Source organism: Polyodon spathula, chromosome 2 (assembly GCF_017654505.1).
Source record: "Polyodon spathula isolate WHYD16114869_AA chromosome 2, ASM1765450v1, whole genome shotgun sequence".
Taxonomy (NCBI): domain Eukaryota; kingdom Metazoa; phylum Chordata; class Actinopteri; order Acipenseriformes; family Polyodontidae; genus Polyodon; species Polyodon spathula.
The window spans coordinates 80,480,281-80,507,968 of NC_054535.1; the positions used below are offsets into that span (position 1 = coordinate 80,480,281).

At 36.9% G+C, this 27,688-nt stretch overlaps 1 protein-coding gene across 1 annotated transcript in view; it reads left to right on the forward strand.

Moving 5' to 3' along the window:
• The first annotated feature begins 13,076 nt into the window (after nucleotides 1-13,076).
• LOC121301874 (WD repeat-containing protein 36-like) overlaps nucleotides 13,077-27,688 on the forward strand; it is a 60,627-nt gene continuing 46,015 nt past the window's right edge. The window contains exons 1-3 of the mRNA XM_041231556.1: nucleotides 13,077-13,381; nucleotides 15,264-15,291; nucleotides 23,754-23,854. Coding sequence (XP_041087490.1) covers nucleotides 13,226-13,381; nucleotides 15,264-15,291; nucleotides 23,754-23,854 — 285 coding nt within the window. The 5' untranslated portion in view covers nucleotides 13,077-13,225. The remainder of the gene's footprint in view (nucleotides 13,382-15,263; nucleotides 15,292-23,753; nucleotides 23,855-27,688) is intronic.

The window sequence follows — 27,688 nt, forward strand, 5'->3', positions numbered from 1 at the left end:
CCGGTTCCCGTTGATGCTCGTTTAGCCTTTAGGTGACTGGAGGCAGATGGAGGGCATGGAACTATACTTGAACGAGAGGTGTGTTTTAGCTGTGTACGTAATTGTACTTTTCATGCTACACAATAGCATTCAATCGATATAAACATTACTTTTCACTATATAATGACGTTTTGTCATGAGTTTACAGGGTGGTCGACATGCTAGTACACTATGGGCGTTTAAATATATTTACCCCCGGGCGCCCTTGGGCTTCCCCGGTCATAAATTATAAATAATGCTTTGCTTATAAATTAATTATATATAGTAAGGTTTTCTTGACTTTTCTACACAATAGACAATTTCCTGGATACAAAATCTTAACCCATTAAAATATGCAGGCGTTGCCATCAACATCACTGTTATGTTGCTGTTGCAAATGCACCAAACAAATAAAATAAGAATATTGGAATCTTAAGAAAAGCATTGGGTTTGAAACATTTCAAGACTTTAATCTACAACTCTTATAAAATAATAATACAAAAGCAATAAATCATTTTTTAAATGTTTTTTTTTTTTTTTTTTTTTTTTTTATTTATTTATAAATTAATTAATATAACAAGAAAACACTAACCGTTTGTTTTAAGATTCTTTAAAACCAAAAAGACAATAATATTGATCCTGGCACAACGAATCAACACCGATCATTTTTGGGCACGTGGATTCAAATGCGGAGAAAGGCTATAAAATAGAATTTGACTGTATAACTATTATTAGTATGTATTATTAGTTTGCTATTTTGTTAATTTCGTATTTTTTTTATCTATTAATTGTTGAAAACACTAATATAAAAAGAAAAAAAAAACTTTAATGTGTAGTAAAGTTAGTAAGATAATAACTTTTTAAAATAAGTATCTTGCATTCTCAATTAACAGTAGCTGCAACATTTATTAAGTAATTGATTATTGATCACCGTGCTGCCCTATTGGGACCGTGCATTCTGTTACTAACTAAAGCTCTTGTTTTTTTTTGGTTATGAGAAATGGCAGAATCCATTGAAAAAATGGATGTCTTCTTGCTTTTTAATAACAGTTTCACAATGGATAGATTATTATGTATTTTCGGTTGAAGGCTTTTCAAAACAAGTCCATCTGGTTTGAATTGAAAATCAATGATAACTGCAAAACTTTACATGTTTGAGATAAATCAACGTGATTGGAAGATGTGTTTAAACGGTATTATAACAATAAATCCATGCTGGGGTTATATTGAGCTCATTGTATTTCTTCATCAACAGTACATACATAAATACAATAAAATACATAATATTTATTGGTGCTTTTGAAGCAATAAACACATCTGTTTATTTTCTAACTTTTAAGTTTTACAAGTGACAAATCAGAATTCGTTTTAGATTAGCCATATTCCTTGGAACTGATGTTTTCGTGGAAGCGAACTTTCTTACAGGACTGAATAATTTGACCTTTTTTTTTATTACAATAGTTCAAAACACACACCTCTGCATGTTGAATGAATGTGTTCAAAAGCTTTATTTGTGGGGGCGTCTGGTGTATATATGTATATGGAGAGCAATAATGTCCACTATTCAAGCAGAAGCTGAAAGATGGGTAAGAGACCAAAGATTATTAACAATCGGAGAATAATTTATAATTTAATGTCTGGTTATTTTAGTTACTTGATTAAGTATTTTGAGTTTTGAATGACTATATATATATATATATATATATAGATATATTATAGATATATATATATATATATATATATATATATATATATATTATCTTTTTTCTTTTTAGTTAATTTAAAGCAGTCATCGCCATTCTCCTGCTTTTGAATTGATGCTTGCAGGAGCCAATTGTAACCACAAAGCAATCCAAGATGATTATGTAAACTTAATCCAACTTTATTTTTCAGACCTACCGGTAAGTTTTTTTTTTTCTTCTTCTTCACTGTCTGTATAATTTTCTGTAGAAATAGCACACATTTATGAAAATATAATTTTTAAAAATACATTTTATAATACATAAAGGAATAAATTAAAAATCAATAAATAACTAAACTATTTTTTATGAACAATGATGTTTATAAAACTGCACAGTGAAACAAACAAAAAGAGAGTAATAATAAATATTTGTCTACACTAATTTTAATGCTGGCATTGTAACCTAGTAAATATTACTTTTTTTGGTCTTGATAAATACACTATATCGGATATAGCCGCATATACATATATATATAATATATATATATATATATATATATATAATATATATATATATATTATATATATTGTGTGTGTGTGTGTGTGTGTGTGTGTGTGTGTGTGTGTGTGTTCTCCTTAGTAGATAGATAAAGTCATAAAAAAAACAATAAACCACTTGATTCTTATTAAATGTTTATTATGTTGTTTTACATGTCTTTTTTTATAGGAATGCCCAAAATACAGGCGAGAAGTAAACAATTCTATGGTAATTTTAAAAGAAAAATATTTTCTTTCCTTTCTAAAAGTACATCCACTTGTGTTAGAAAGCTCTTGTATAGATTATGATTTATACATCAGATTTATTATTGTTACACTGAAATAGAGTGCATTCTTTTATAATAGTGCTATAACAATCACGTGTACATTAATATTGAGAACAGCTTATTTGTAAAGACAGGGTTTTAGCCTTTAGCTGTAAACTTACCTATAACTTTAAAGGACTGTTCATAGATGCACGTAAAGCCTGTAACTGTATATTACAATGACCTCAATACAGAGTTGTGATTTTTGTAATGATTATACATCTCTGAATAACCCTTTATTGTTTGGTAAGTGTTATTTGCTACATGGAGCTCTTCAGAAAAATCATCTTTTACAAGAAGGACATTGTTATCTCCCACTGTGATGTAGTGGAGACGGTGATAATAATGTGCCCCACTTCACATTTCTGAATGCATCTGCAGAACTGTTTATCCACTTGTCATGAAACTTGTTATTATCATATTGAACTGTAGAAACACAAGAAAATTGCCACTCATCCAGATACGATGGTCCCGATTTTGAAGCTTGGTAACATATGCAGTCAGTCTTTGAATAAAAAGATTTTAAACACAAACCCCACCCCCCCCCTTGCATTTTTGCATAGGTATATATATATATATATATATATATATATATATATATATATATATATATATATATATATATATATAAACATTCAATTAAAAAATTGAAAGTCCGATGTGTGCTTTTGAACTTGATAATAGTGAGTAAAAGTACTCAAAATCATGCACCAGGGTCTGAAAATCAAGACCAATGTGTGTAAAGAATAAAGTGTCCTCTATGGCTGCCCTGGTCTCCTGTTCCCTTACTGAAAATAATTCATGTTGTTTATTGCATTTAAATGACGCACCAGATGCTGATAATTTTGCCATAAAATTAATAGTTTTTTTTTTTTTTTTTTTAAACAGTGTACTGATGACTTTGGTCGGAAAAAATTACTGCAGGGCATTTGGAATGAGGCTTACACTCTAAGACGTCTGAAAATAATACAAAAATACACAATACAAACCATTGAGGTGAGATAACTGGCTGTAATAGTGTTCAAATATCTATCTATTAAAACAACAAACAATTCCGCTTCAGCTTTCATTTTGTTCTTTCAGAATCACTGCCCCGAAGACCTTAAAGAGTCCTTCAAACCCAGAAACATAAAAATGGGAGAGAATAAACATTGTGATCTATACCAATTATGGCAGCAATATACCACATGTAACTTTTGAATGTTCATATGTTATATTATTTAGTTAAGATGTATTTAAGCTTTTAAACACTTTGACTGGTATTTGTATAATGCTTCATAAATATTATTATTGGTATATATATATATATAATAATATATGGATATATATATATATATATATATATATATATATATATATATATATATATATATATCATATTTATATAATATTTGTATAAGTATTAGAAGGGCTTTACTTACCAGGGGGCCCCTGTAGGTACTTGTAGTTCTAACAGTCCACACACGGAATTGCCAGGCTTATCCATGACTCACGCACATAGACACACAGACACACACATACTGTATATTATATGTCATCGAATTTCTCTGCCATTCACTTTCATTGGGATTTCAAATCTTGGTATCTGTGGTAAAATAACAGCTTACAGTTTGGATAAACAGATGTCACAAAGGGTCACACTGATAGCTTATGCACAGCACCATGTTGCCAAGCAGAATGAGTCCAGGCAGAAGAAGAACAAATGGAAGTAATCCAGGACCTTAAAAAAGGGTTAAAATAATGTCGACATATAATAGCTAACTACTAGCAACATTGAATGTATTTAGAGACAACCATCTCCACTCTGAAGACTTATCTTGCATAAATATACATACAATATTAACCCTTTGGGGATATTCTGGACAGTGTAAACATCTCTGGGTTATACTTTTTTGATCTACCTTACATGTCTATATAAAATGTATTATAATATAAGAACATAAGAAAAAGAGGCCAGCAATGCTCGTCTGGTTACAAGAAGATTATGGAGCCAAGAATGGTGTCTAGTCGCCGATAAAGCATCCCAGTGACTCAGCAGCAGCAACAACACCCATTCCATACACTCATCCCTCTGTCATCTAGTCCTGTTGCTTAAAAATGATCATCCAACAGAAGGGTTGCATTTCCCAAGCATGGTCATGGAGTCACACTAGTGGTCCCACACCATTCAGCATACATGTGTTGTGTTGCCATTGTGATTCAAGCGCTTTACACTTTAATTCATAGCTTAAACAATGGGGAATATAAGGGTGGCTCAAAAGGAAGCTGAAATATTCAAATTGTTCAAGATAAATGTATAAGAAATAAAGGCAAAACATGTGGGGTGGCACATTCAATACAAAAGTAAATATCAACACACTGATTCAATAAATACTCGTACACCACTAATTACAGCACGGAAATTGCCTGCCTTTACACATAAGTTATTGGCAACTACTCTTATCTCTATTCCAGTATATCTAGTCCAATACGTAATACCATCACTTTGTAGAGCTTTCATTTTGCATTATGAAAGTTGCACACATGATGTTAAAATTTGTAATGGAATTTTTCATATTAGTAAACAACAAACAGTTTAATGCCTTTTAAAATTATTTTTAACATAGCACTTCTGATCCTGAAAGAACAATGACAACATCAAAATATACACGTTGCGTCTGGGAGTTCATTCTTTTAAAAGGAAAAGCTTATTTTTTACATTGTTTTTCCAAAGGCTCTTCTTGAGCATATTTCTCATAGAAAGATCTAAAAAAAAAAAAAAAAACTTAAAACATTCCAAATTGCAACCATTTATTTCCTTTACAAGATTCATGCTTTGGTTCTCTTTCCCACAGTACAATAGAAGTTAGTACATTTTTCTTGGCAACATTTCCCCAGGATATTCTTCTACAATTGTTTTTATTATTATTGTATAGTGACAGTGTTGTTTTCACTAATAGGAAACACCTTTAAGGTATTTCCTTGAACATGGATGTCTCATCATACCATCAGCCAAGGCTTTCCCTTTTACTGCCTATAGAACGTTACGTAAGCATGCTGATTATACCTATCAGATAAAATAGCTTCCTTCTTCCAGTACGGAAAGGAAAGTACCTCAGTGGTGTTAGTATCGGTATATTTCAGTGTTCATTATGACATGCAGTTTCATTTAGATTATTTTACTGAGAGGAAAGGTAGTTCTTCGCGTCAAATTATCAGCGAGAACTGTCAGATACTCGCTAATACAGCAATACGTGTTTTCAAAAGTAAATCAGCCAAAAGCACCATTTCACTTTTAATTTGTATTTCCCAACACTTTTGAAATGTAGAAATAAAGTCAATACCTGTGATACAGTGAGAGAAATAAGTCGTCAAAGTAAGGTAAAAATGTAATTATTTTCTTTTTCTCGCGTTTTTTTTATTTTTTTTGTGCTGATTTTTGCAGACCCCAGGCCCTTTTATCCACGCATATATATATATATATATATATATATATATATATATATATATATATATATATATATATATATATATATATATATATATATATATATATACACGACATCCGAGTTTAATGACAATATTCTTAACAAGGAAATATACCAGAAAACGCATTTATTTTGACATATGTATCATTTATATTAAACGATTTATTGCTATTTTAAAATGGACTAGTCACACACAAAAGATCCCAGGGAGTTTCTATCCACTCATAGTGTAAATCTGAAACAAAAACGCATTGGAAATGTGAAAAAACGCCAAGTAAATACGCACAACTGTAAAAGCAGTGGGGTCAAGGTTGCCCCAATTATTTCTACTATACGTGGCTTGTGTTTTTTATGCAAATTCGATCCGCTTGTATTGTACCTGAAAAAAGTTAGCAGAAACAATTTGGGCAACCGTGGCCCCCACCGCATTTACAGTTGTGCCTATTTGCTTTGTGCTGGGCAAGGTTGCCCCAATGGTTTCTTGAAACTTGGCTTGTGTTTTTGATATCTCTACTTTAAGGCTGAGCACTTTTAATAACTTGCTGTTTTTTTTTTTTTTGTTTGTTTTATTTATTTATTTATTTTTTACATTTCCAATGCGTTTTTGTTTTAGATCACAAATACAACAAAGTTCACCTGGAAAGTGGAATGTACTCCTCTATAATATGATGTGGTGGTACCGTCATATTGCATACTGTGCATACAATAACACATTGATTTAATGTAATTATTTGCCGACATACACTTATATACACAATTACCTGTTATGTATTTCCATTTGCAATGCGGATCTTAAAGGAGCATTTTTGAAAGAAGTATGTTATTACACACACATATTTTCATTTTAACAAACGTTGGTACTTTACGAGGAAAAAACGGGAAATTTCACCCATCCCTTCAACAACTAGCTGTCTCTGATCAACCAGTTGCTTAACCCAGTGATTGAAATGTTTTGCAGGCAGTGACTGAAAAACAAAAAAAGCCTGTATGCAAACTGTGGGGTTTATTTAACGGAGTACTAATCCATATACATATTTTTTTTTAATAATCAATGTTTGTTATGACATGTTCTTAAAGGTAACAGCATAAAACATTGAATTTTATATCCATTGAAGAATGCACATCACTGGACCTAGAACGTTATGCAGAACAATTTGCCTAACGACTTTCCATAACACTTAAAATCTCAAGTCGACATCTGAAATGGACAATGAGATATTAGTAGGTGAGGATCAGCAGCTAGATCTACCCGGAGGTTAAAGACTGTTACAAGCTCCCCTCGAGGGGATGTTTAATGACTACCAGGATTAAAGACAAGAAATGAAAGAAGATGAAACCTTTTTTCTTAAACATGGATTTTAATTATTAAATTGCATACTATGGCTTTTCATTAACTACATAGAAAACAAGCAATCTAAAACTAACACTATACATACAAAGAAGCTATCAGTTTAATATCTGTTTATGATTTGATGTCTTTAACAAGCCTTGCATTTACCCTCTGTATGATTAATTCATATGTGTTTTCTTAAAATATTAAAATAAAAAAGTGTATACTATTTAAAAGCAAGGTGACACTGTTTAAACTGAATACATTTAATATTAATCTTAAATGGATGTTATTGATAGCATCCACAAAAGCACTGAAACACCGTGATTAAGAAATAATAATTGTTTTAGGGGTGGGCAGCACCAATATTGATATTTTGATATGATATCGATATCGTTCGATATCACTAATCATTTCCATATCGCGATATCGAGGGTTAAAAAAACATGTATGCTCGCAAAGATATACTTGTTATTGCTAATACTGCTAAAAACTACAAATGCAGTTTAATCACGTTTATATTATATTAAGGTACAACAAACTCTATACATACCAATCATTGTTAGTCTCGTAGGCAAACACCACACATTAAAATATTATTTAATCATTTTATTCCATTGATTGGCGGTTTTCTTTTTCTATTTCAAACATTCAATAGCTACAAATCAGGAAAAAACAACAAATCTACAACCTGTGTAATCTCTCTCGTGTGCTCTATTGTCGTTTCTGCACCTGTTTCCTCTCACCAGCTAATCCCTTACCGGAAACTATATCCTGTTTTCAAAAAGGGATACAACAAACAACCCAAAACACATAATAAACAGGAAAATCATCTTAAATAATTTGCTATATGTATATATTTTTTTTCTTCCATTCAGAACGTGGTCACAAGGTACCAAACGCTATTTGCATGCTGCATTAAGCACTATTGGGATTATTTTGAGATATGCACATGCGTCAGTGCTGCGATGTTTGGCCTTAGCATTGGAAGACAAGCTTAACATGACCAATAAATTGCCACCAGTTCCATCAAAGCATTACGCATAAAAGACAATTTTCATCCGTCCAAGAGAGCAACCAACAAGAAAAGGTGTTAAAATCAAGCCTCACCCCGGACAACTGGAAGCTGCTAGAGACTGGAAAACCCTGGCATATGATGGTCAACGGCTTATTTTTCCACCTGAGATTGCCACCACTAACCTTTGACTAGATGTTGTCTTGTGGTCTAGATCAACACGCCTTGTTCATTTGGTTGAGTTAACAGTGCCATTGAGGCGTATGAGAGGAAGAAACTTCGGTATTCTCAACTAGCTGCTGAAGTGGAACAGCGAGGATGGAGAGTCCAGGTTTACCCAGTGGAGGTGAGTTGTTGAGGATTTGTGGCACACTCTACAAACCGGTTTCTCAGAGATGTCAGGTTCAGTGGCCAAGAGTTGCGTTGCATAGTGAAGAACTTATCTGAAGCAGCAGAAAGGTGCAGCAACTGGCTGTGGTTGAGATGGGAATCTCAAGCACAATAGAAAGAAAGCAATGCTGATGTATGGGTAAGTACACTGGGCTGAGTTGAATGGGGGACAGAGGGGGGTGATGCTGGGATGCCAGAATCGCTGTCGAGCCCTCTTCAGGAGTTGTGGGCTAGTCGAAGAAACACAAGGATGGAAGCCGCTCACTTGAAGAGAAGTACTCTACTTAGCTCAATCCAGACGGTTGTCATGCTGATGCGCTGGGGAGACCGCACTGTGGTTGATCCCCGGAGCCAGCATTGTATCTGTTGTGTGTGCTGATGCGCTGGGGAGGCAAAATAAGCTGATGCCTGGATTCAGCATTACACTTCAGCCATCAACAACAGGCAGAAGAATATCTACATCATCAGACGGAACGAAGCACAAATGGATGGAGATGCAGATGGATCATATTAGTTTAATGTAAAGCTACGTCTTAGTTGGTTCTTATCTTACGAGAGCTGAGTTTAAATCAGCATAAAGTTTTAACAGCTACTCTCATGTAATGGAAGTTGATTTGTTTGATTAATTAATTGATTTTTCATAGACTGGTGCTCGATTGAGACTCAGCTGCCTGTTGGGTTTGGTAGAGAGGAGGGGAGGTGGATGATTGGCTGTGAAGGCAATGCCCAGCCAAGGCCATATGAAGCAGCAGGAGTCGTCATACGAACACCTGCTCATAAGTAGGTTAGTTTAGGGGATAGTGATCCCATGTAATGTACAGCGAGGGTTACGTAGTGTAGCCGGTTCCTGGAGTGGGACGCCTGGTTTATAAGGCTAGCGCTCGCCCTGTGTGGCACCTTTTATTTGTAGTTTTTGTGTTTTATTTTGCCTTTTGTACAGCTTGATGTATTTGTCCTCTGTGCGTTACCATCACTGGAAACATCACATGACCCCTTTGTTTATTTACTTTCTTTTGTATTAATAAATCCTGCGCGTCTGTGCCAACGTTTGACCTCCACCTCCCGTGACTCTCTGTATTATCTAAGCAGCGGCTACCTACACACGTGACATGAGCACCCTGTCACAGTATTCCAGTGTTATGAGTACAGTATTTCATTACTGAAGGGAAGTTAGGTGGACATTTAAAGAAAAGTCTGCATGTGTATATTTATCCAAAGACTACAGGGCTTACCCATGTACCGAAATGATCAAATCTGTGATCATTTGATTCCACTGAGGGAGATCGTTGTTGCTATGTTATGCATCATACAGTTTTAACTATTGAATGACAAGCACATTGGTAGCTCCTTGTCTTAAAGTTTTTAATTTTTTAAAATAAAAAAAACATTTTTTGTTATTTTTTTAAAGGGTCGCTTCTGCTTAAGGTCACCACCCATTCCTAATTGGACGGGTCAGTCCCTAAATGTAAAGATCAAGTCCCGGTCCCGGGCTAAATGACTTCGGGACAGAATTTGACCTGCGCACGCTACAGAGCCGGTTCCTTTCTACAGTGGAATGTAGCAATCTCGGTTAACACACGCAGGCGCATTATACAGGGCGAGACAATCCACAGGCAGGTCGAGGGCGGGTGTGAACACAAGACTTCTCGCTCTGAAGCATAGCGCTGATACCACTGTACCAAAGAGCCGGCTCTTTTGCAAGGAGCATATAACGGGGGCTTATGTCTCTGTGTGCAATTACGTCACCTACCAGCCCTGCTGCTGCCTACCCCCATGCACACTACACTCTCCCCTGCCAGCCTCAAGTCTGCCCCAGACTTGTTCACCAGGCTAGAGTCTGACAAGTGCATGCCGGGGTACCTGCATCCCAAGCTGACACCAATGTAGCAATCTCGGTTAACGCAGGCAGGTGCATCACACAGGGCAAGGCACTCCAGACACAGGTGGGGGCAGGCGCAAACCCGGGGCCTCTCACAAAGCATAATGCCAATACCACTGTACAAAAGAGCCGGCTCCTTTGTAGGAGCGTATGTCAGGCTTGTGTCTCCCCTTCCAGCCTCAAGTCCGACTCGGACTTGCTCACCAGGCTACAGCCCGACATGTGCCGGGGTACTTGCATCCCACTTTTAACACTTCACCTCAGCGAACCTCAGTTCCCGCAGGCAGGCGGATCACACAGGGCGAGGCAATCCACATACAGGCGGAGGGCGGGCAAGAACACGAGACCTCTCGCACGAAAGCGTAGCGCCAATACCGCGTATACAGGGCAAAGGGTTGCCACCTGGCCTCATAATTCTGGAACACTGGGACGGGACAGGGCTTTTACATTGCCTTTAAACTGAAATAAATAAACACGTGAATTGAGCACCGAACACTTCTTAATTTATACTGCATCTTAATTGTCTGAATCATTGTGATAACACAAATCTTACAAAATAAAAGCACCTGGAATAAACATGTGTGTAGGTTTATTAAAGATACTTTTTTGTTTTGTAAAATTAGTATTTCAGTTCTCAATATTTAAAAGTTGCTATTGATACCCTGTTAATTAGTACGATATAACCCTGATTTACACTGACTCTCCCAATTAAATAATAACACTGATCAGGTGTTCATGCTGTCAGGAATAGTGAACAACTGCTCAGTGTTAATGATTTGAGTGAGAGAAGGTGATATACTATTAGAAACTATAAATAAACTTTAAAATGTATATTTAAAACTATTAATAAAATAAATAAATATTGATTGATGGTACTTATTTATTTATTTATTTATTTATTTGTTAAAAGCTATTATTGTATTGTCATGCTGCCTCAAGATAATTAATCAACAGAATCAATTTAGCAAAGGTTTAGTACTCAATTCACGTGTTGATTTTCTTCAATTTAAAACAACTTCAAAATCCTGTTCTCTCTTGCAGTGTTTCCGGAATTATGGGGTCAGGTGGCAACCCTAATCGGGCTTATGTCTTCGTGTGCATTTATGTCAGCCCTACCAGCCCTGCTGCTGCCTTCCCCCATGCACGCTACATACTATATATATATATATATATATATATATATATATATATATATATATATATATATATATATATATATATATAAAGGGTCTAGGCAGATTCACCTTGTATAAATTTTGACATATATTATATTTAGTTATACTTACGTTAAACTTGCACCTAACTGAACTCACCCTAATATGCAAATGAGGCAAAGCACATAGAATAAAAAAAGCCTACTCAGTTTGGTGACTTAACATATTATTTGTCTGAATATGACCTGATCTGAATTTAAAATTAGAATAGCGGAACTGATACAAAATATTGAGTTACATTTTGAAGGGATACCTGAAATACAATTCTATCTACCTTTGTAGAAAATGTAATACTCTGCTAGAAACATGTCATATTTAAACCGATTTTAACCAATTGCGAGAACCAATTTCTTTTTTTCTATTATTTTCTCTCTTTTTTTTTAAAGTAAGAAACATTTTTATTTTTATATAATCAGGAAATTTATTTATGACAGTATACAATTATGTGTGCTTTGTATAATTCTCTGTTGCTGTTTCTGCTTATACCATTATTTACCAGGTGTAAACCATTGCATTTCTCAACTTAAAAAAAAAAAAAAGACTATTAGGAGTGTGCAACAATCATTTCTTCCCCCTCTAACTAAGTAACAGTTGCAAAGGTGCTTCATGTAGTCAACAGTATTATATATATATATATATATATATATAGATAATATATATAATATATATATATACATATATATGTATGTGTTTGTTTGTTTGTTTGTGTGTTATTGCAACTACCTGGCAAACGTATTCAGCTCAGTTCTGCTTAGGTCTATATATTAACCACCCCAAAAAACGTTTTCTTTATAATAGATATATGCAATTGGAGACGATTATCTGACTTTTCCTAAATAATAACCGTGTTGTCCTGTAGGACATCTGTATTCCTAAAGGTAAAACGTGTATTTTTGGGACACCTACTTTGATAACATATTGCTCTGCAAGGCAAGCATGCATGGTATCACTTTGGCTTTTGCATGTTAAATCCGTCTCCCTTTTTATTCATTTTAACGGGTTATTGAGGTGTAAAACTGATTTTTTTTTTTCATTATCGTGTTTATATAATATTACTCAATACATTTTATAAACGAATATACAAAATCAAAATGCACCCGGTACACTTTCAAAACAGTACGGTACTTCTAAATTGAGGGCTTTTTCCTGCTGGTTTTACGTCGTTATACAGGAGGAACTACAGTTGTAGAATTCGAGGGAGCGGAAGGAGCTATTTGTCTGATACAACCAATAAACGTGTCGATACAAAGAGTGTGATTGCGTTTGTAAAGAAGTGGGTTTAATGTTTCACAGTTATTAACAAATAACTAAGGCAGTCAGGTTTGTGTTTTTCATGTGGATATAGAGTATAGCAACTGCTTGTGAGAGATGTCTGTCGGACACAGGAAAGGAAGCGCTATATTCTCTGGCTTTAGAGCTTTGGGGCTCTACTCCAACCACCTGCCTCATGTGGTTCGCTATCACAAGAGGCACCGTGAATTCTATGTGGTCACTGCTGTCGGAAAATGCTTCCATACTTACAACGTGAGTATTTGTGAAAGTTATCTGATTCTCGTCTGCAAACAGTCAAACGTAACGGCGATAAATGGTAAACATAACGCATTCAGTATAATCCCGGACGGTCACCGCATGTGTTGACTTGGTCGTGGATATCAGTGGTGCAGTAGTCATGTTGCTTCATTCTGTGCATTTTAAAAATGTTGGTAATTTATTATCAGTACCACATTTGTCGTTCAGATCCACTATTTAAATCGCAGTATCTTGGAAAAATGTAAATTAAAAATTAAGAGGCGGGGTTAAATATTTCAGACATCTAGTGTGTGGGGGTTTGATGACATACACACACACACAGCACACAGGACTGACGCAGAGACACATCAACGTGATAAAACCCCAGTATACATTAGTGGAATGCATTGTGCAGTGTAAGTCTTTCGCGAGGGAAGAAGCATGGTTATTACTAGTCTGAGCCTGCAAATGTTATCCCTTGAATTAGAACAAAAATACTGAAGGTTCAGGTCATTGTCATAAATTTAGAATAAATAACTTAAATTGTTTTACTATTTTCAAAACTCAAGCAGTAGTTAACCTAACTCTATCAGCACTAATTACCCAAATACAGAATACCAGAACAGTTCTGGGGAGCGGGGTTGGGTGGAGTGGATCTTTTTGAGAACAAACCTGCCAGTGGCATTCATCCCTCCTCACAGCTGTATTTTCAAAATTAGATTAACAAATAGATCACTGTGTCCATCCACCGTATCCACAAATAGCATGTGTAAACATGTAGGTTTGTTATTCAGACAGAGTAGCCCCGTTTACACTCACCTTTATACATCTACTTAACAGTGGTGTAACAAATATTAAGGTTAACACATTCCACACACATTTTACTTATTTGTATTTTGACGGGTAATACATTCTCCTTTAAGTGCACTTCTGGCAGAATGTATTATCTGTTAAAATACAAACATCAACTCAAATGTGTAACCCTGGTAAATAAAATGGCATGTGATGTGTTCACCGAACCTAAACATTTATATACAGTACCAGGGCTCGAAATTAACGGTGCCAATTGCGGTGGGTGCCCCTCAAAATATGTCTATTCGTGGTCACAGCACCCTTTTAGCTTTCAGCAGTGTTTGGATCCAAACAAAAACATGATTACGAGATTTGCTTGGTTAAGTCGCATGAATGAGGGAAAAAAACAAACAAATAAAGAACACTACCCCTTCATGCACATGGTTCCCTTTCAATTCGAAGATGGCCACCGAACATTGTTTATGGGATATATGCCTGCCTATTGGTAGGTGTCACTGAGCTCTTACTATCAAAGCTGCCGATAGGCCCCCCTTCCCCCGATGACCTCCTTGGTCTTCCTCTTGGCTTCACCTCCTGCAAAGTGGGTTAGTGAGCTGCAGACGCTGTCTGTGCATAGCTCCTGCATACGTATGTGGGATGATGGTAGTAGTGTATCACTGCTTGCAAACCCTGCTTTACTCCCCAAGATGGTCACAGCCTTCCACATTAATCAGTCTGGAACTGGAGTCCTTTCATCCCCTTGGTAGGTGGGACCGAGGAGGTCATCGGGAATGGGGCCTATCGGCAGATTTGATAGAAAGAGCTAGGTGACACCTACCAATAGGCAGGAGTATATCCCGTAAACAATGTTTGGTTGCCATCTTCTCTTTCAGGGAACCAGGGTTACGGTAAGTAACCTAAGGATTTCTACTGTAGGTAATAATACTGTCTGTGTTGCCTGTGCCATTGAGAAGGTGAGCAAAGCTGATCATCATGGTGATGATGGTGATGATGATGACAGCGATTCCAATTATTGGTGCACCTGTAGTAAAAATGTACATTGTTTTATGACATTCAATTTCTTTCTTTCTTTTTTTTTTAACAGGTAAAGAAGCTTGGGATTGTTGCAGTCAGTAAGTTCATATTATTATAATATTTTTTAAATATACAGCAGTCTGTCGAGTGTCCAACTGCGATGGGACCAGAGTAAGGGTGGATATGAAAAAAAAGTCGGATAAATGAATCCTGTTTTAAATCCCATTATACACAGCTGTAACAATTACTATATTCACACAATTATTGTTTTGAGAGTCAGCTTTTATTAGGGAGCTCCAATAAATCACTTGTTTAGAAAGATACAGGGTATTAATGCTTGTGAGAGTAGTGTTGTGGGTGCTTGCATTCGCTGCTGAGTGATAGGCAGGAGATCGAGACGTAGGGTGAAGTTAATATGCCCCGCAGGCGAACAGGATTTATTTACATATCAACACACTGAACAGTTCATCTGACACTACCAGCAATGGTAGTGCACAGAGTACAAAATCTTCAGTGGGATCTACAACCTCTGAACTAATGTTCTCTGTTAAATAATAAACTAACATTGCTGAAGAGCTTGATCATGGCGGATAAATGGTTAGGGTGGATGTGTGACTGGCACATACACGACGGATTACTGTGTATTTAATGTGTGTAATATATACACACACACACACACACACACAGTACCATGAAAAAGTATTCGCCCCCTGTCTGATTTTCTGCATTTTAGCATATTTTTGACACTGAATCCTATCGGATCTTCAACCAAAATCTAATATTATATAAAAGGGACCCTGAGCGAACAAATAACACAAAATGTTGATACTTATTTCATCTATTTATTAAAGAAACACCCAGTGTCCCCGCATGAAAAAATAATCACCCCCTTAGACAAAATAAATGGTTACGCCACCTTTAGCAGCAATAACTGCAACCAAACGCTTCCTGTAGTAATTGATCAGTCTTTCACAGCGCCGTTGAGGAATTTTGGCCAACTCCTTCATGCAGAACTGCTTCAACTCAGTGATATTTGTGGGTTTTAGCACAAAAAGCTCTCGTTTCAGGTCCTACCACATCTCAGTGGGTTTAGGTCTGGACTTTGACTAGGCCATTCCAAAACTTAAAATTTCTTGTTCTTCAACCATTCTGATGTAGACTTGCTTGTGTGTTCTGGATCATTGTCTTGCTGCATGACCCAGCTGCTGTTCAGCTTCAGCTCATGGATGGATGGCCTGATATTCTCCTGTTAGAATTCTCTGATACAGAGCAGAATTCATGGTTTCTTCAATGATGGCAAGTCGTCCAGGTCCTGATGCAGCAAAGCATCCCCAAATCATGACACTACCACTACCATGCTTGACCGTTGGTATGAGGTTCTTACTGTGGAATGCAGCGTTTGGTTTTCGTCAGACATAACGGGGCCCATGTTGGCCAAAAAGTTCTACTTTTGACTCATCTGTCCATAGAACATTGTTCCAGAACTCTTGAGGATCATCCAGGTGCTTTTTGACAAACTTGAGATGAGCATTCATGTTCTTAGTGAGCTGTGGTTTACACCGTGCTACTCTGCCAGAATCCCATTTTTGCCCAGTGTCTTTGTGATGGTGGAGTCATGAACACTGACCTTAGCCGAGGCTAGAGAGGCCTGCAAATCCCTGAATGTTGTTCTAGGGTTCTTTGTAACTTCTTGGATGATTTTACCCCTTGCTCTTGGAGAGATTTTGGCAGGACATCCACTCTTGGGAAGATTAACTGCTGTCCCAAACTTTCTCCATTTGGACAATATGGCTCTGACTATGGTTTGGTGGAGCCCCAGAGCCTTAGATATGGCTTTGTAACCCTTTCCAGACTGATGGGCATCAACAACTTTTTTCCGGATGTCTTTAGGAATTTCTCTTGATCGTGGCATGACGTGCCTGTAGAACCTGTGTGTTGACAACTTCATTCTGATGGTAAGGGCCAAAGTTGGTCCTCACGGTATGGGTGTATTTACACTAGCAAATACCCGAGCAGAGCCAGAACCAAGCTGTGAAACTCCAGCCTCGCAACATATCTGAGTCTGGCTCGGGGCCGAAGCCAGCTGTGGGCGGGGTTATTGCATTTTATCATCATGCTCAAGCGTCATGCCAAGAGAAAGTGACAACCCCCAGGACCACAACCGCTAAATGTTTTCCTAACTCCTTACCTTTACACTGTGGGACACATAACAACACACATCTGACTAAAATACAAAATAAAATAATTTCCTCTCTATAATGCACATACAGTGAAGCAAAAATGTAACTTTCCGTGAATTAACCATGCATAAAGCACCATGTAATCAGCGCTATATTTTTAATAAAAATAACATTCCCACTTGTGGGTCAATTTATTTAGCAGTTTTTAAACTGTAAATAACCTGGCTAAATGGCGTTCGGAAGTTCAATTCAAAGCGACCAGACAACCAAACAAAGTGCGAGAAGGGGAGCGGGTTGGGAGAGAGAAAGGGAATGGGCTTACCCCACGTTCGGCTGAAGCGCCTCGTTTCCCGGAGAAAGCTGCAGCTCCTCTCGCAGCAAAAAATTAAATATATTAGGAAAGACAACTACGTAATAGGCCTAATATATATTTAGTTATAAAACCAGTGTTGAATAAGATGTCTGTGTTATAAAGTGCCAGCAGAGCTTTTCTTCAGTTCAGATACTGTATCAAAATGGAGAGACAGAAATGGAAGTTAGACTGAGAGGTTGTTTACAGTTTGAACACCGGTACTGTATTTACTGTAGACATATTGCATGAATCTCCAGTAGGGAATAGGGGGACATGCTGTATCCAAGGCGCGTTATAACTGAGAGTGTTATAGCGAGGGAGCACTATAGATATTAGGGCTGGCATTATTGATCGATGCAACAAAAAAAAAAAATATAGAATCGTTAAACCATATGTCATTTCTTTTTAAAAGGATGTAATAAAATTATGTATACCTGTAATACGGTCCCCCGTCTTTGCTTAGGAGTGTACACACACACACACATTCTCAGTACTTTTCCACATTAAAAAAAAAAATACATGATAAATAATTATTTTATTAAGTTAATGCTTATTTCTATTTTTACAGTCTGTGACATTTAATACTTGGCATGTTCATTATGCATGACATCTCTCAGCTCAGCTCGCCTTTCTCTAGTGTAAAAGCAACTCCAGCTACCTTAGCCGTAACAGGCTTGCTCAACTCGGCTCGGCTCGGCTCGGGTGTGCAGGTGGAAAAGGGGCATAAGTGTGCTGCTTCCTTTTGAATTAAATATTTCCATGGCAGTTTGCAAATTCCATTTTCTCCTGCTTGGTAAAGAAAGTGCACCTAATGCTTTGTTTGGATGCTGTTTTTATTGTGACAGTCCATAACGTAGTAGTGGTGCTGTACAACTGCATTTGTTTTAAAACTGAACATAACAGCCATGTTAACATCAGCAATGACGGAATATGACCAATGTATGTCGCCAAAAATCCTGCAGCATGAGATTTTTTTTATTATTATTATTATTATAATAATTTTTTTTTTTTCATGTTTCCAGTACTGTAAAATATCTGAAGGGACTAAATGTATGTATACAATATAGTGTAGGGTCGCAAAATAAAGTGCAGAGATGTCAGAGACAATCAATCGCCACCGATTGTTGCATCAAAGGTTTATTGCAGTGGTCATCAAAATACAGAGCGCTCCGGAGAATAACAGTAACTTCATCAGTAACTAGTGTATTCTACCGGGGTAAAGCACATACATGGGTTATATAGTTTCTACATAAAATCTCCTGCTCCTATCAGGATTTGGCACGCAGCAGACAATTCATCCATCCCTACCCCCTAAACTCATATACTGAACCAGTAGAGGATAGCTGTGGGGCATGATTGCCCCCTCCATTGCGGTTGTTATGTTCACTTGAGCCTGAAATTTACGACCTAGCAAGCAAGCAGGCATTGTACTTCTTCTACCATCCCCCCCACTGCCCCTGGACATCTGACCCAACCTAATGGTGTACTGAAACATTCCACCCTTCCCCCCCCCCCCTTTCACAAATTCCTTACTAAACATTTTAAAACTGCACCCAAATGATCGTTGGTTGATCCTGCTATCCTGTTCGGTTCCTTCAATAGTATGTAAATATGTATTATGCACTTAAAATATTAATATATGTGATACTGTTTTTTTTTTTTTTTTTTTTTTTTTTTTTTTTTTTTTTTAAGTCATTACCCTGAAAAGATTCAGGTACCTGGGTATTTTTCCCAGCAGGTACCTGGTTACGTCTTTTCAACTTTACTAGTGACTAATGTCTGCTGATTCATGAAATAGTGTGACTTCCTGCCTGTGGGTGTTGGGTGGATATTATTATCTTTTTTCTAGGGCTTTATTAATGTGTTTGTGTTGGGAACCATCACTATACTCTAGAGGTTCTACTTGGGGAATCTCCTCGCTGATCTGTCCTTAGCACTACGGCTTCCAAAAACAGAGCGCCCCGGTGACTAGATTGTAGTGCGGTGGATGGATCATGGTCATCTTAAGGGTAAAAATAGTCCCTAAAGACTGAAAACCTTCTAAATTCAGATGTATTATTATTATTTACAATAAAGGAGACATTTAATGATAGTTAAATGTGATTAAAACTTGTTTTGCTGTGTGTGTGTGATACGAGCGAACTGCACTGTGTAGGCCTATTGTTCTTAAATAACAAATTTTTCTATTTATAATAGCCATATGTCATCATTTGTCTACGATAGTGTTCTGCGATACCTCATTTATGCTGCCTCGATAGGATACCCTGCATAAGATCACAATATTCAATATTATCATGATTCTTTGAATTTTATATCCACTACATGTTAAATGGCTGTCAAATAAAAACGTTCACAAGTCTGGTAGAGGTTAATCACACTTAATGCTACAGCATGGTGGAATGCTGGCTGTTTAATTTTATTTTCTGTTGAAACAAGTTCTATTTTTATAAGAAATACAGAAAATAGTGTAATCAAAGTCATTGCCACTAACTGTATTAAATACAACTGTAAAGAAAGCTTAGTCTGAGACACTTTTCTGTAGTTCTTATATAAAAAGAGAACTGTTAATGCAGGGATGAGTGTAAAGAAAAACACCCAGTCCCACTGGTGTTTCAAAACTTACAGTACTGTAAAACAAAATAACACATACTTTTCTCAAAGCATTTCTCAATCGCTGTAATGCTAAACTAGACTAGCCTGATTGATTCATGTACTAAAAAAAAATGTTAACATGAACAGAGTAATGTGTTACATTGAGGAATAATAATAATCGTATGAACAAAAATATAAACGCAACGTGTAAAGTGGGTCCCGTGTTTTGTGAGCTGAAATAAAAGATCCCAGAGATTTTCCATACTCACAAAAAGCTTATTTCTCTCAAATTTTGTGCACAAATTTGTTTACATCCCTGTTAGTGTGCATTTCTCCTTTGCCAAGATAATCCAACCACCTGACAGGTGTGGCATATCAAGAATCTGATTAAACAGCTGATTAAACACCTTGTGCTGGGGACAATAAAAGGCCACTGAAATGTGAAGTTTTGTCACACAACACAATGCCACAGATGTCTCAAGTTTTGAGGGAGCGTGCAACTGGCATGCTGACTGCAGGAATGTCCACCAGATCTGTTACCAGAGAATTGAATGTTCATTTCTCTACCATAAGCCGCCTCCAACGTCGTTTTAGAGAATTTGGCAGGACGTCCAACCGGCCTCACAACCAAGGCCCAGGACCTCCACATCGGGCTTCTTCACCTGCGGGGATCGTCTGAGACCAGCCACTCTGACAACTGTGGGTTTGCACAAACTGTCAGAAACCATCTCGGGGAAGCTCATCTGCGTGCTCGTCGTCCTCGCCAGCGTCTTGACCTGGCTGCAGTTCGGCATTGTAACCGACTTCAGTGGGCAAATGCTCACCTTCGATGGCCACTGGCACGCTGGAGAAGTGTGCTCTTCACAGATGAATCCCGGTTTCAACTGTACTGGGCAGATGGCAGACAGCGTGTATGGTGTCGTGTGGGCGAGCGGTTTGCTGATGTCAGCGTTGTGAACAGAGTGCCCCATGGTGGCAGTGGGGTTATGGTATGGGCACGCATAAGCTAAGTTTTCTGATCCACACCCCTACCTTTTTGTTAAGGTATCTGTGACAAACAGATGCATATCTGTATTCCCAGTCATGTGAAATCCATAGATTAGGGAGTAATGAATTTATTTCAATTGACTGATTTCCTTATATAAACTGTAACTCAGTAAAATTGTTGCATTGTTATATATATATATATATATATATATATATATATATATATATATATATATATATATATATATATATATTAATATTATTGTACTGAGAATCAGTCAAATTAAATTATTTTAAACCTACTGTGAATGATTTTTTCGAAAGCCGTTAAATGAACTTCTGATACTGTAGTACTGAAAACACTATTAGAACATAATTATGTTTCATCTTAAGCCAAACGTATCTGTCAAAACAACGTTGCAGTGCACTTAAATATAAACATAGGAAATGTTATGCAATTTTATTATATAAATTAGACAAAAGACTTTTACAACTATATATTAGAGCAAATAGTTTACCTGCTGAACCGCGTATGCACGCATGAACTATATATGGAAAAAAAAACCTAGATGCAGCCTATGTATGTATTGTATGTATTTGTGCTGAACCTGCAAGAATCAGACGTCTGTTTCCAGCATGAAAGCTAATTGTTTTACACACAAAAAATGGTTTACCTCAAAATCCAAGGAATATATAAACATTATTAACATTTTTAACAATTCTGCAAAATATATTTTTGCATCTTGGTGAACTAACGGCATTTTGATCAGCTTTTACAGCCTTCCTATCTGTTATCTTTACACTGTGCTTTTTTATAGTATTGTACAAAACTGCACTATTTCAACTTAATATTGTTACACGTGTATATTAATACAAATTGGGTGCATGATTTACATTTTGATGGAGGGATGGAATTAAATAATCTCAATTATGTAAAACAAAAGATCAGCTACAGCAAAAGTAAAACTATTTTCACTGTAACTTACATGCTGTAAAATAAAGTAATAATATGCATGCCATCAAAATAACTTCACCAGTGATTCATATCTACTGATTCATGAAATACAATATTTAGGCCACATGTTTGTGGGTGTTGGGTGGATATTGTTTTTTTTCCTCTTCCAGTTTTTATTTTTGTGATTCATTTTATGTGATTGAGAACCATCCCATCCTGGTGGGATACTATATCGCGTGCCAGTTATAACAGTCTGACAGTGTGGCTTAATATACACTGTGACCTTCTGACTATAGATCAAACTGTGGTAACTAAAACCATTTGTTTTTATGCTTGATTTTGTAGAAATGTGGCATCTCTCTAGTAAATTCTAATCCTGAGCAATTTGTAATGGTTCTGGTGGTTGAATGATATTTGTCAAGCCTACCTACCTTACCAATGTGACACATGAATGTGATTTAACCTCTTGGCCAAAATTCTGTCTCTCCACTTCCATGATTTCCATTACATGAGAGTAGATGTTAAAAAGCACCAACTAAGACGTAGCTTTGCAGTAAACCAATGTGATCCATCTGCATCTCCATCCATTTGCGTTTTCCATCTGATGATGTAGATATCCTTCTGTCTGGTGTTGATTGCTGAAGTGTAATGCTGGCTCCAGGAATCAGCTTATTTTGCCTCCCCAGCGCATCCACACACACAACTTATACTTAAGCTTATCATCTCAATTGTCTATTTTTTAAGCCAAGAGTTCCTTTAGTTTTGAGTACAGTCAGTTCATAAGAGAAGCTAGTAAAGCCTGTTTAATTCAGTCTCTCTGCAGATTGCCGTCCTGTATAGTTTAAATGCCGTATCATCCAAATACGGATACCGGTATGCAATTTCTGGATTAAGCAAACAAGGTTTGATTTTAGGATGATCATCTCCGAGTTTATTAATGCAGATTTGCAATCTGAATAGAAATAAATCATACATTAACAGAACAATATGCATGTCTTAAAAAAATGTAAACACAATAAGCTTATTTTCTTGTTTTACAGTTAGTTGTTTTTTTTTTTTTTTTTTTTTTACCTAAGCAAAAATAAAGATAGAAAACCACATCAAGAAGTGCGCAAAATCCATATGCAAATAAGGAGAATTAAATTTAACTTGTAAATTAGGATTAGTGAGTCAAAAAATGCAAAATTTCAGGAACCAAGTATGAGAAGCAAGGGGTTTAAAAAAACAGCTGTGCTATGATTGTTGAAAATAAGGCTTGCCCGACTGTAAACTCAAGCTGTTGCTGGTGAATGAAGTGGTGATTGTTCCTTGGCCAGGTATTACACAGTATATGTTTTGGATTAGCAAAATCAGTACCCTTTAGGCACTGATTTACATTCGTATGTCTGAAAAAATCTTCCATTCCATGGCTTGCTCTTACTGTATCTTTATTTCTCTATTTAACTTGTTCTGTCTGGTTTATCAAAACACAATTTTTTTTTTGTTTTTTTCAAGGCAATGCACTTTCTGGGGACATCACTTGCCTGACAGCTGATAGGATGCTGGTCTTCGTTGCTCATGGAACAATTGTGATGGCATTTGCCAGAAGCAAAGAGGTAACTTGATACTTAAATCTGACACTTTTGGTCTACAGGTGATTGCACAGGGTATACAAACAGGAACTCACATTCAGATGGCCTGGTAACTGCCATTAAATCTACCAACAAAAAAGGATGCTGGTGAGCCTTCCATTATTAGCAATATGAGCATTCTTATATTTAAATTCATATTGCAAATAATGGAAGGCCCACCAGCATTTTTTTCTATTTCTATCTTCAAATTTTATATGTATTTTTTATATGTAACATTGGAGGTATTTATAGGCTTTTGATGCCATGGTAACCACACATTTACAGTACAGTGAAAAAGTATTTGCCCCCTGTCTGATTTTCTGCATTTTTGCATATTTTTGAAACAATGTTATCAGATCTTCAACCAAAATCTAATATTAGATAGAGACCCCGAGTGAACAAATAACCCAACATTTTGATACTTATTTAATTTATTTATTAAAGAAAGTTGTGCAACACCCAATGCCCCCGTGTGAAAAAGTAATTGCCCCCTTAGACTCAATAAATGGTTACGCCACCTTTAGCAGCAATAGCTGCAACCAGACGCTTCCTGTAGTTATTGATCAGTCTATCACAGCACCATGGAGGAATTTTGGCCCACTCCTTCATGCAGAACTGCTTCAACTCAGTGACATTAGTGGGTTTTCAAGCATAAACTGCTCATTTCAGGTCCTGCCACAACATCTCAATGGGGTTTAGGGCTGAACTTTGACTAGGCCATTCCAAAACTTTAAATTTCTTGTTCTTCAACCATTCTGATGTAGACTTGCTTGTGTGTTTTGGATCATTGTCTTGCTGCATGACCCAGCTGCGCTTCAGCTTCAGCTCACGGACGGATAGCCTGATATTCTCCTGTAGAATTCTCTGATACAGAACAGAATTCATGGTTCCTTCAATGATGGCAAGTCATCTAGGTCCTGATGCAGCAAAGCATCCACAAATCATGACGCTACCACCACCATGCTTGACCGTTGGTATGAGGTTCTTACTATGGAATGCAGTGTTTGGTTTTCGCCAGACATAACGGGGCCCATGTTGGCCAAAAAGTTCCACTTTTGACTCATATGTTCATAGAACAGATAGTATGCTAGAAATGGAGCTGGAAGAAGTGAGACAGCAACAGGATCTTGAGGAACTGGCACACCCACAATTCATGGAAGTCTGCATCACCCCTAACAGACTGAAAGCCACCAGGGAGATAGAAGGTCAGAACAGCTGGGTTCAGGTAGGCAGAAGCAGGGAAAAAAAGAAACTTCGTCAAACACAACCACCAGAAATCAAAACAACCAACAAATTTGAGTCACTTCAGAATTTTGATGAGCAGAACCAACAACAAGAGAATGAAAGGAACAACATCCAGGACCCCATTGACAGCGATAACCAGACAGCAAAAAGAAGGGAGGTCATGATTGTTGGGGAGTCCATATTGAGAAACACAGCAAGTTCAATTTGCAGTTTGGACCCCCTTACTACAACAGTGTGCTGCATTCCGGGAGCCTCGGTCAAGCACATCCATGAGAACGTGGACAGGCTCCTAGAACGAACAGGAGAGGACCCGGTAGAAGTCGTCCACATCGGTACAAACAACATTGGAAGAGACAAACCAAAATCCCTGCAAAACAAATTCAGAGAGCTAGGAAGGAAATTAAAAGAGAAAACCAAAACTGTGGTATTTTCTGGTATACTACCGGCACCTTGCAAAGGACCATATGGACAGCTGGAAATAATTAATCAAAACGCATGGCTGAAGACGTGGTGCACACGGGAAGGCTTCACCTATCTTGATCATTGGACCACATTCTACAATGAGGACTATCTGTACTGATGGGATGGACTGCATTTAAATAACAAGGGAACCAGTCTACTCGGAGAAAAGATCCTCGAGCAGGTTCAGAAGCATTTAAACTAGAAAGGAAGGGGGGAGAAATCAACAGAAAAACAGAAGGGAGACCGCATCAAAGCAAGAACAACAACTCAGGTAAGACAACCATTAAATGTATTTATCTAAATGCTAGAAGTATCAGAAACAAAATTCTAGAACTTGAAGCTACTGCACTAACAGGTAACTATGATGTGATAGGTGTTACAGAAACGTGGTTGTCTGAGAGTGATGGGGACGAATATAATATTTGTGGGTATACACTGTATAGGAAAGACAGGCAGGACAGAAGAGGAGGAGGGGTAGCGCTATACATAAGAAACAGTCTTGAAGCCCAGGTGTTAAACCTGGCCAAAGAAAATAAAACCGAATCAATATGGGTCAGAATAACGGACAAAAATTCAAAAGGCATAATAATAGGAGCATGCTATAGACCGCCAGATTCAGATGGTGAGCACAATAATCTGTTATACAATGACATTAGAAATGCATGTAGCAAAGGAGAAGCCATACTAATGGGGGATTTCAACTTCCCCCAAATAAAATGGGAAAACCCGGTGGGTAGCGCGGAGGATGAAATAGAAATGGTGGAAATGACAAATGACTGCTTCCTAACACAATTTGTCAAGGCACTGACTAGAGGGGAGGCATGCCTTGATTTAGTCTTTTCAAATAACGAAGATAGACTAACTAAAACAGAGGTCAGAGAACCACTGGCAAACTCAGACCACAACATGGTCTCATTTGAAGTGTTTTTTAAAACCCCAAAAGTAATGACTAAAGCTAAGGTTTACAATTTTAGAAAAGCAAACTATGAAGGTATGAAACAAAGACTAACAGAAGTAGATTGGAGTAAAATAGAGAAAACACCCACAGAAGAAGGATGGTTGTTCTTCAAAAATGTAGTACTAGAGATGCAAAACAATTACATCCCTAAAGTAGACAAATCTAAATGTAAAACTAAATTGCCAAAATGGTTTAATAGATCAATTAAAAAAAATATTCAGCGTTAAAATACACTTTACAGAGCATTAAAAAAGGACCAAAAAGAAAGTACGCAGAAAGAGTACACAGAACTGCAAACGCAAGTCAAAAAGGAAGTTAGAAAGGCCAAGAGAGAAATAGAAATGAACATTGCTAAGGGAGCTAAAACCAATTCCAAAATGTTTTTCCAATATTACAACAGCAAGCGAACATTCAAAGAGGACATTAAATGTTTTAAGAGATACAAATGGCAAAATCGTAGATGAAGAAAAAAATAGCAAATATATTAAATGATTACTTTTCACAAGTTTTTACAAAGGAAGATACTGACAACATGCCCCACATGTCATCCAGTTCCTATCCAGTTTTAAATAACTTTAGCATAACTGAGGCAGAAGTGTTAAAGGGAGTAGGAGCTCTTAAAATAAACAAATCCCCTGGGCCGGATGAGATCCTCCCAGTAGTACTCAAAGAAATGAAAGAAGTAATTTACAAACCGCTAATCAAGATCATGCAGCAGTCTCTTGACACAGGGGTAGTAAAATTTCCACAAAATGGAAAATTACCTATATGGTAACAGGGTCCTGGGAGACAGTCAACATGTTTTTAGGAAAGGGAGATCGTGTATAACTAACTTGCTTGATTTTTTTGAGGATGCAACATCGGTAATGGATAATTGCAAAGCATATGACATGGTTTATTTAGAGTTCCAGAAAGCTTTTGACAAAGTCCCGCACAAAAGATTAATTCTCAAACTGAACGCAGTTGGGATTCAAGGAAACACATGTACATGGATTAGGGAGTGGTTAACATGTAGAAAACAGAAAGTACTGATTAGAGGAAATAAACTTTCTTATGTTCTTATATTCCAGAACTCTTGAGGATCATCCAGGTGCTTTTTGGCATTAATGTTGTTCTTAGTGAGCAGTGGTTTCTGCCATGAATCTCATTTTTGC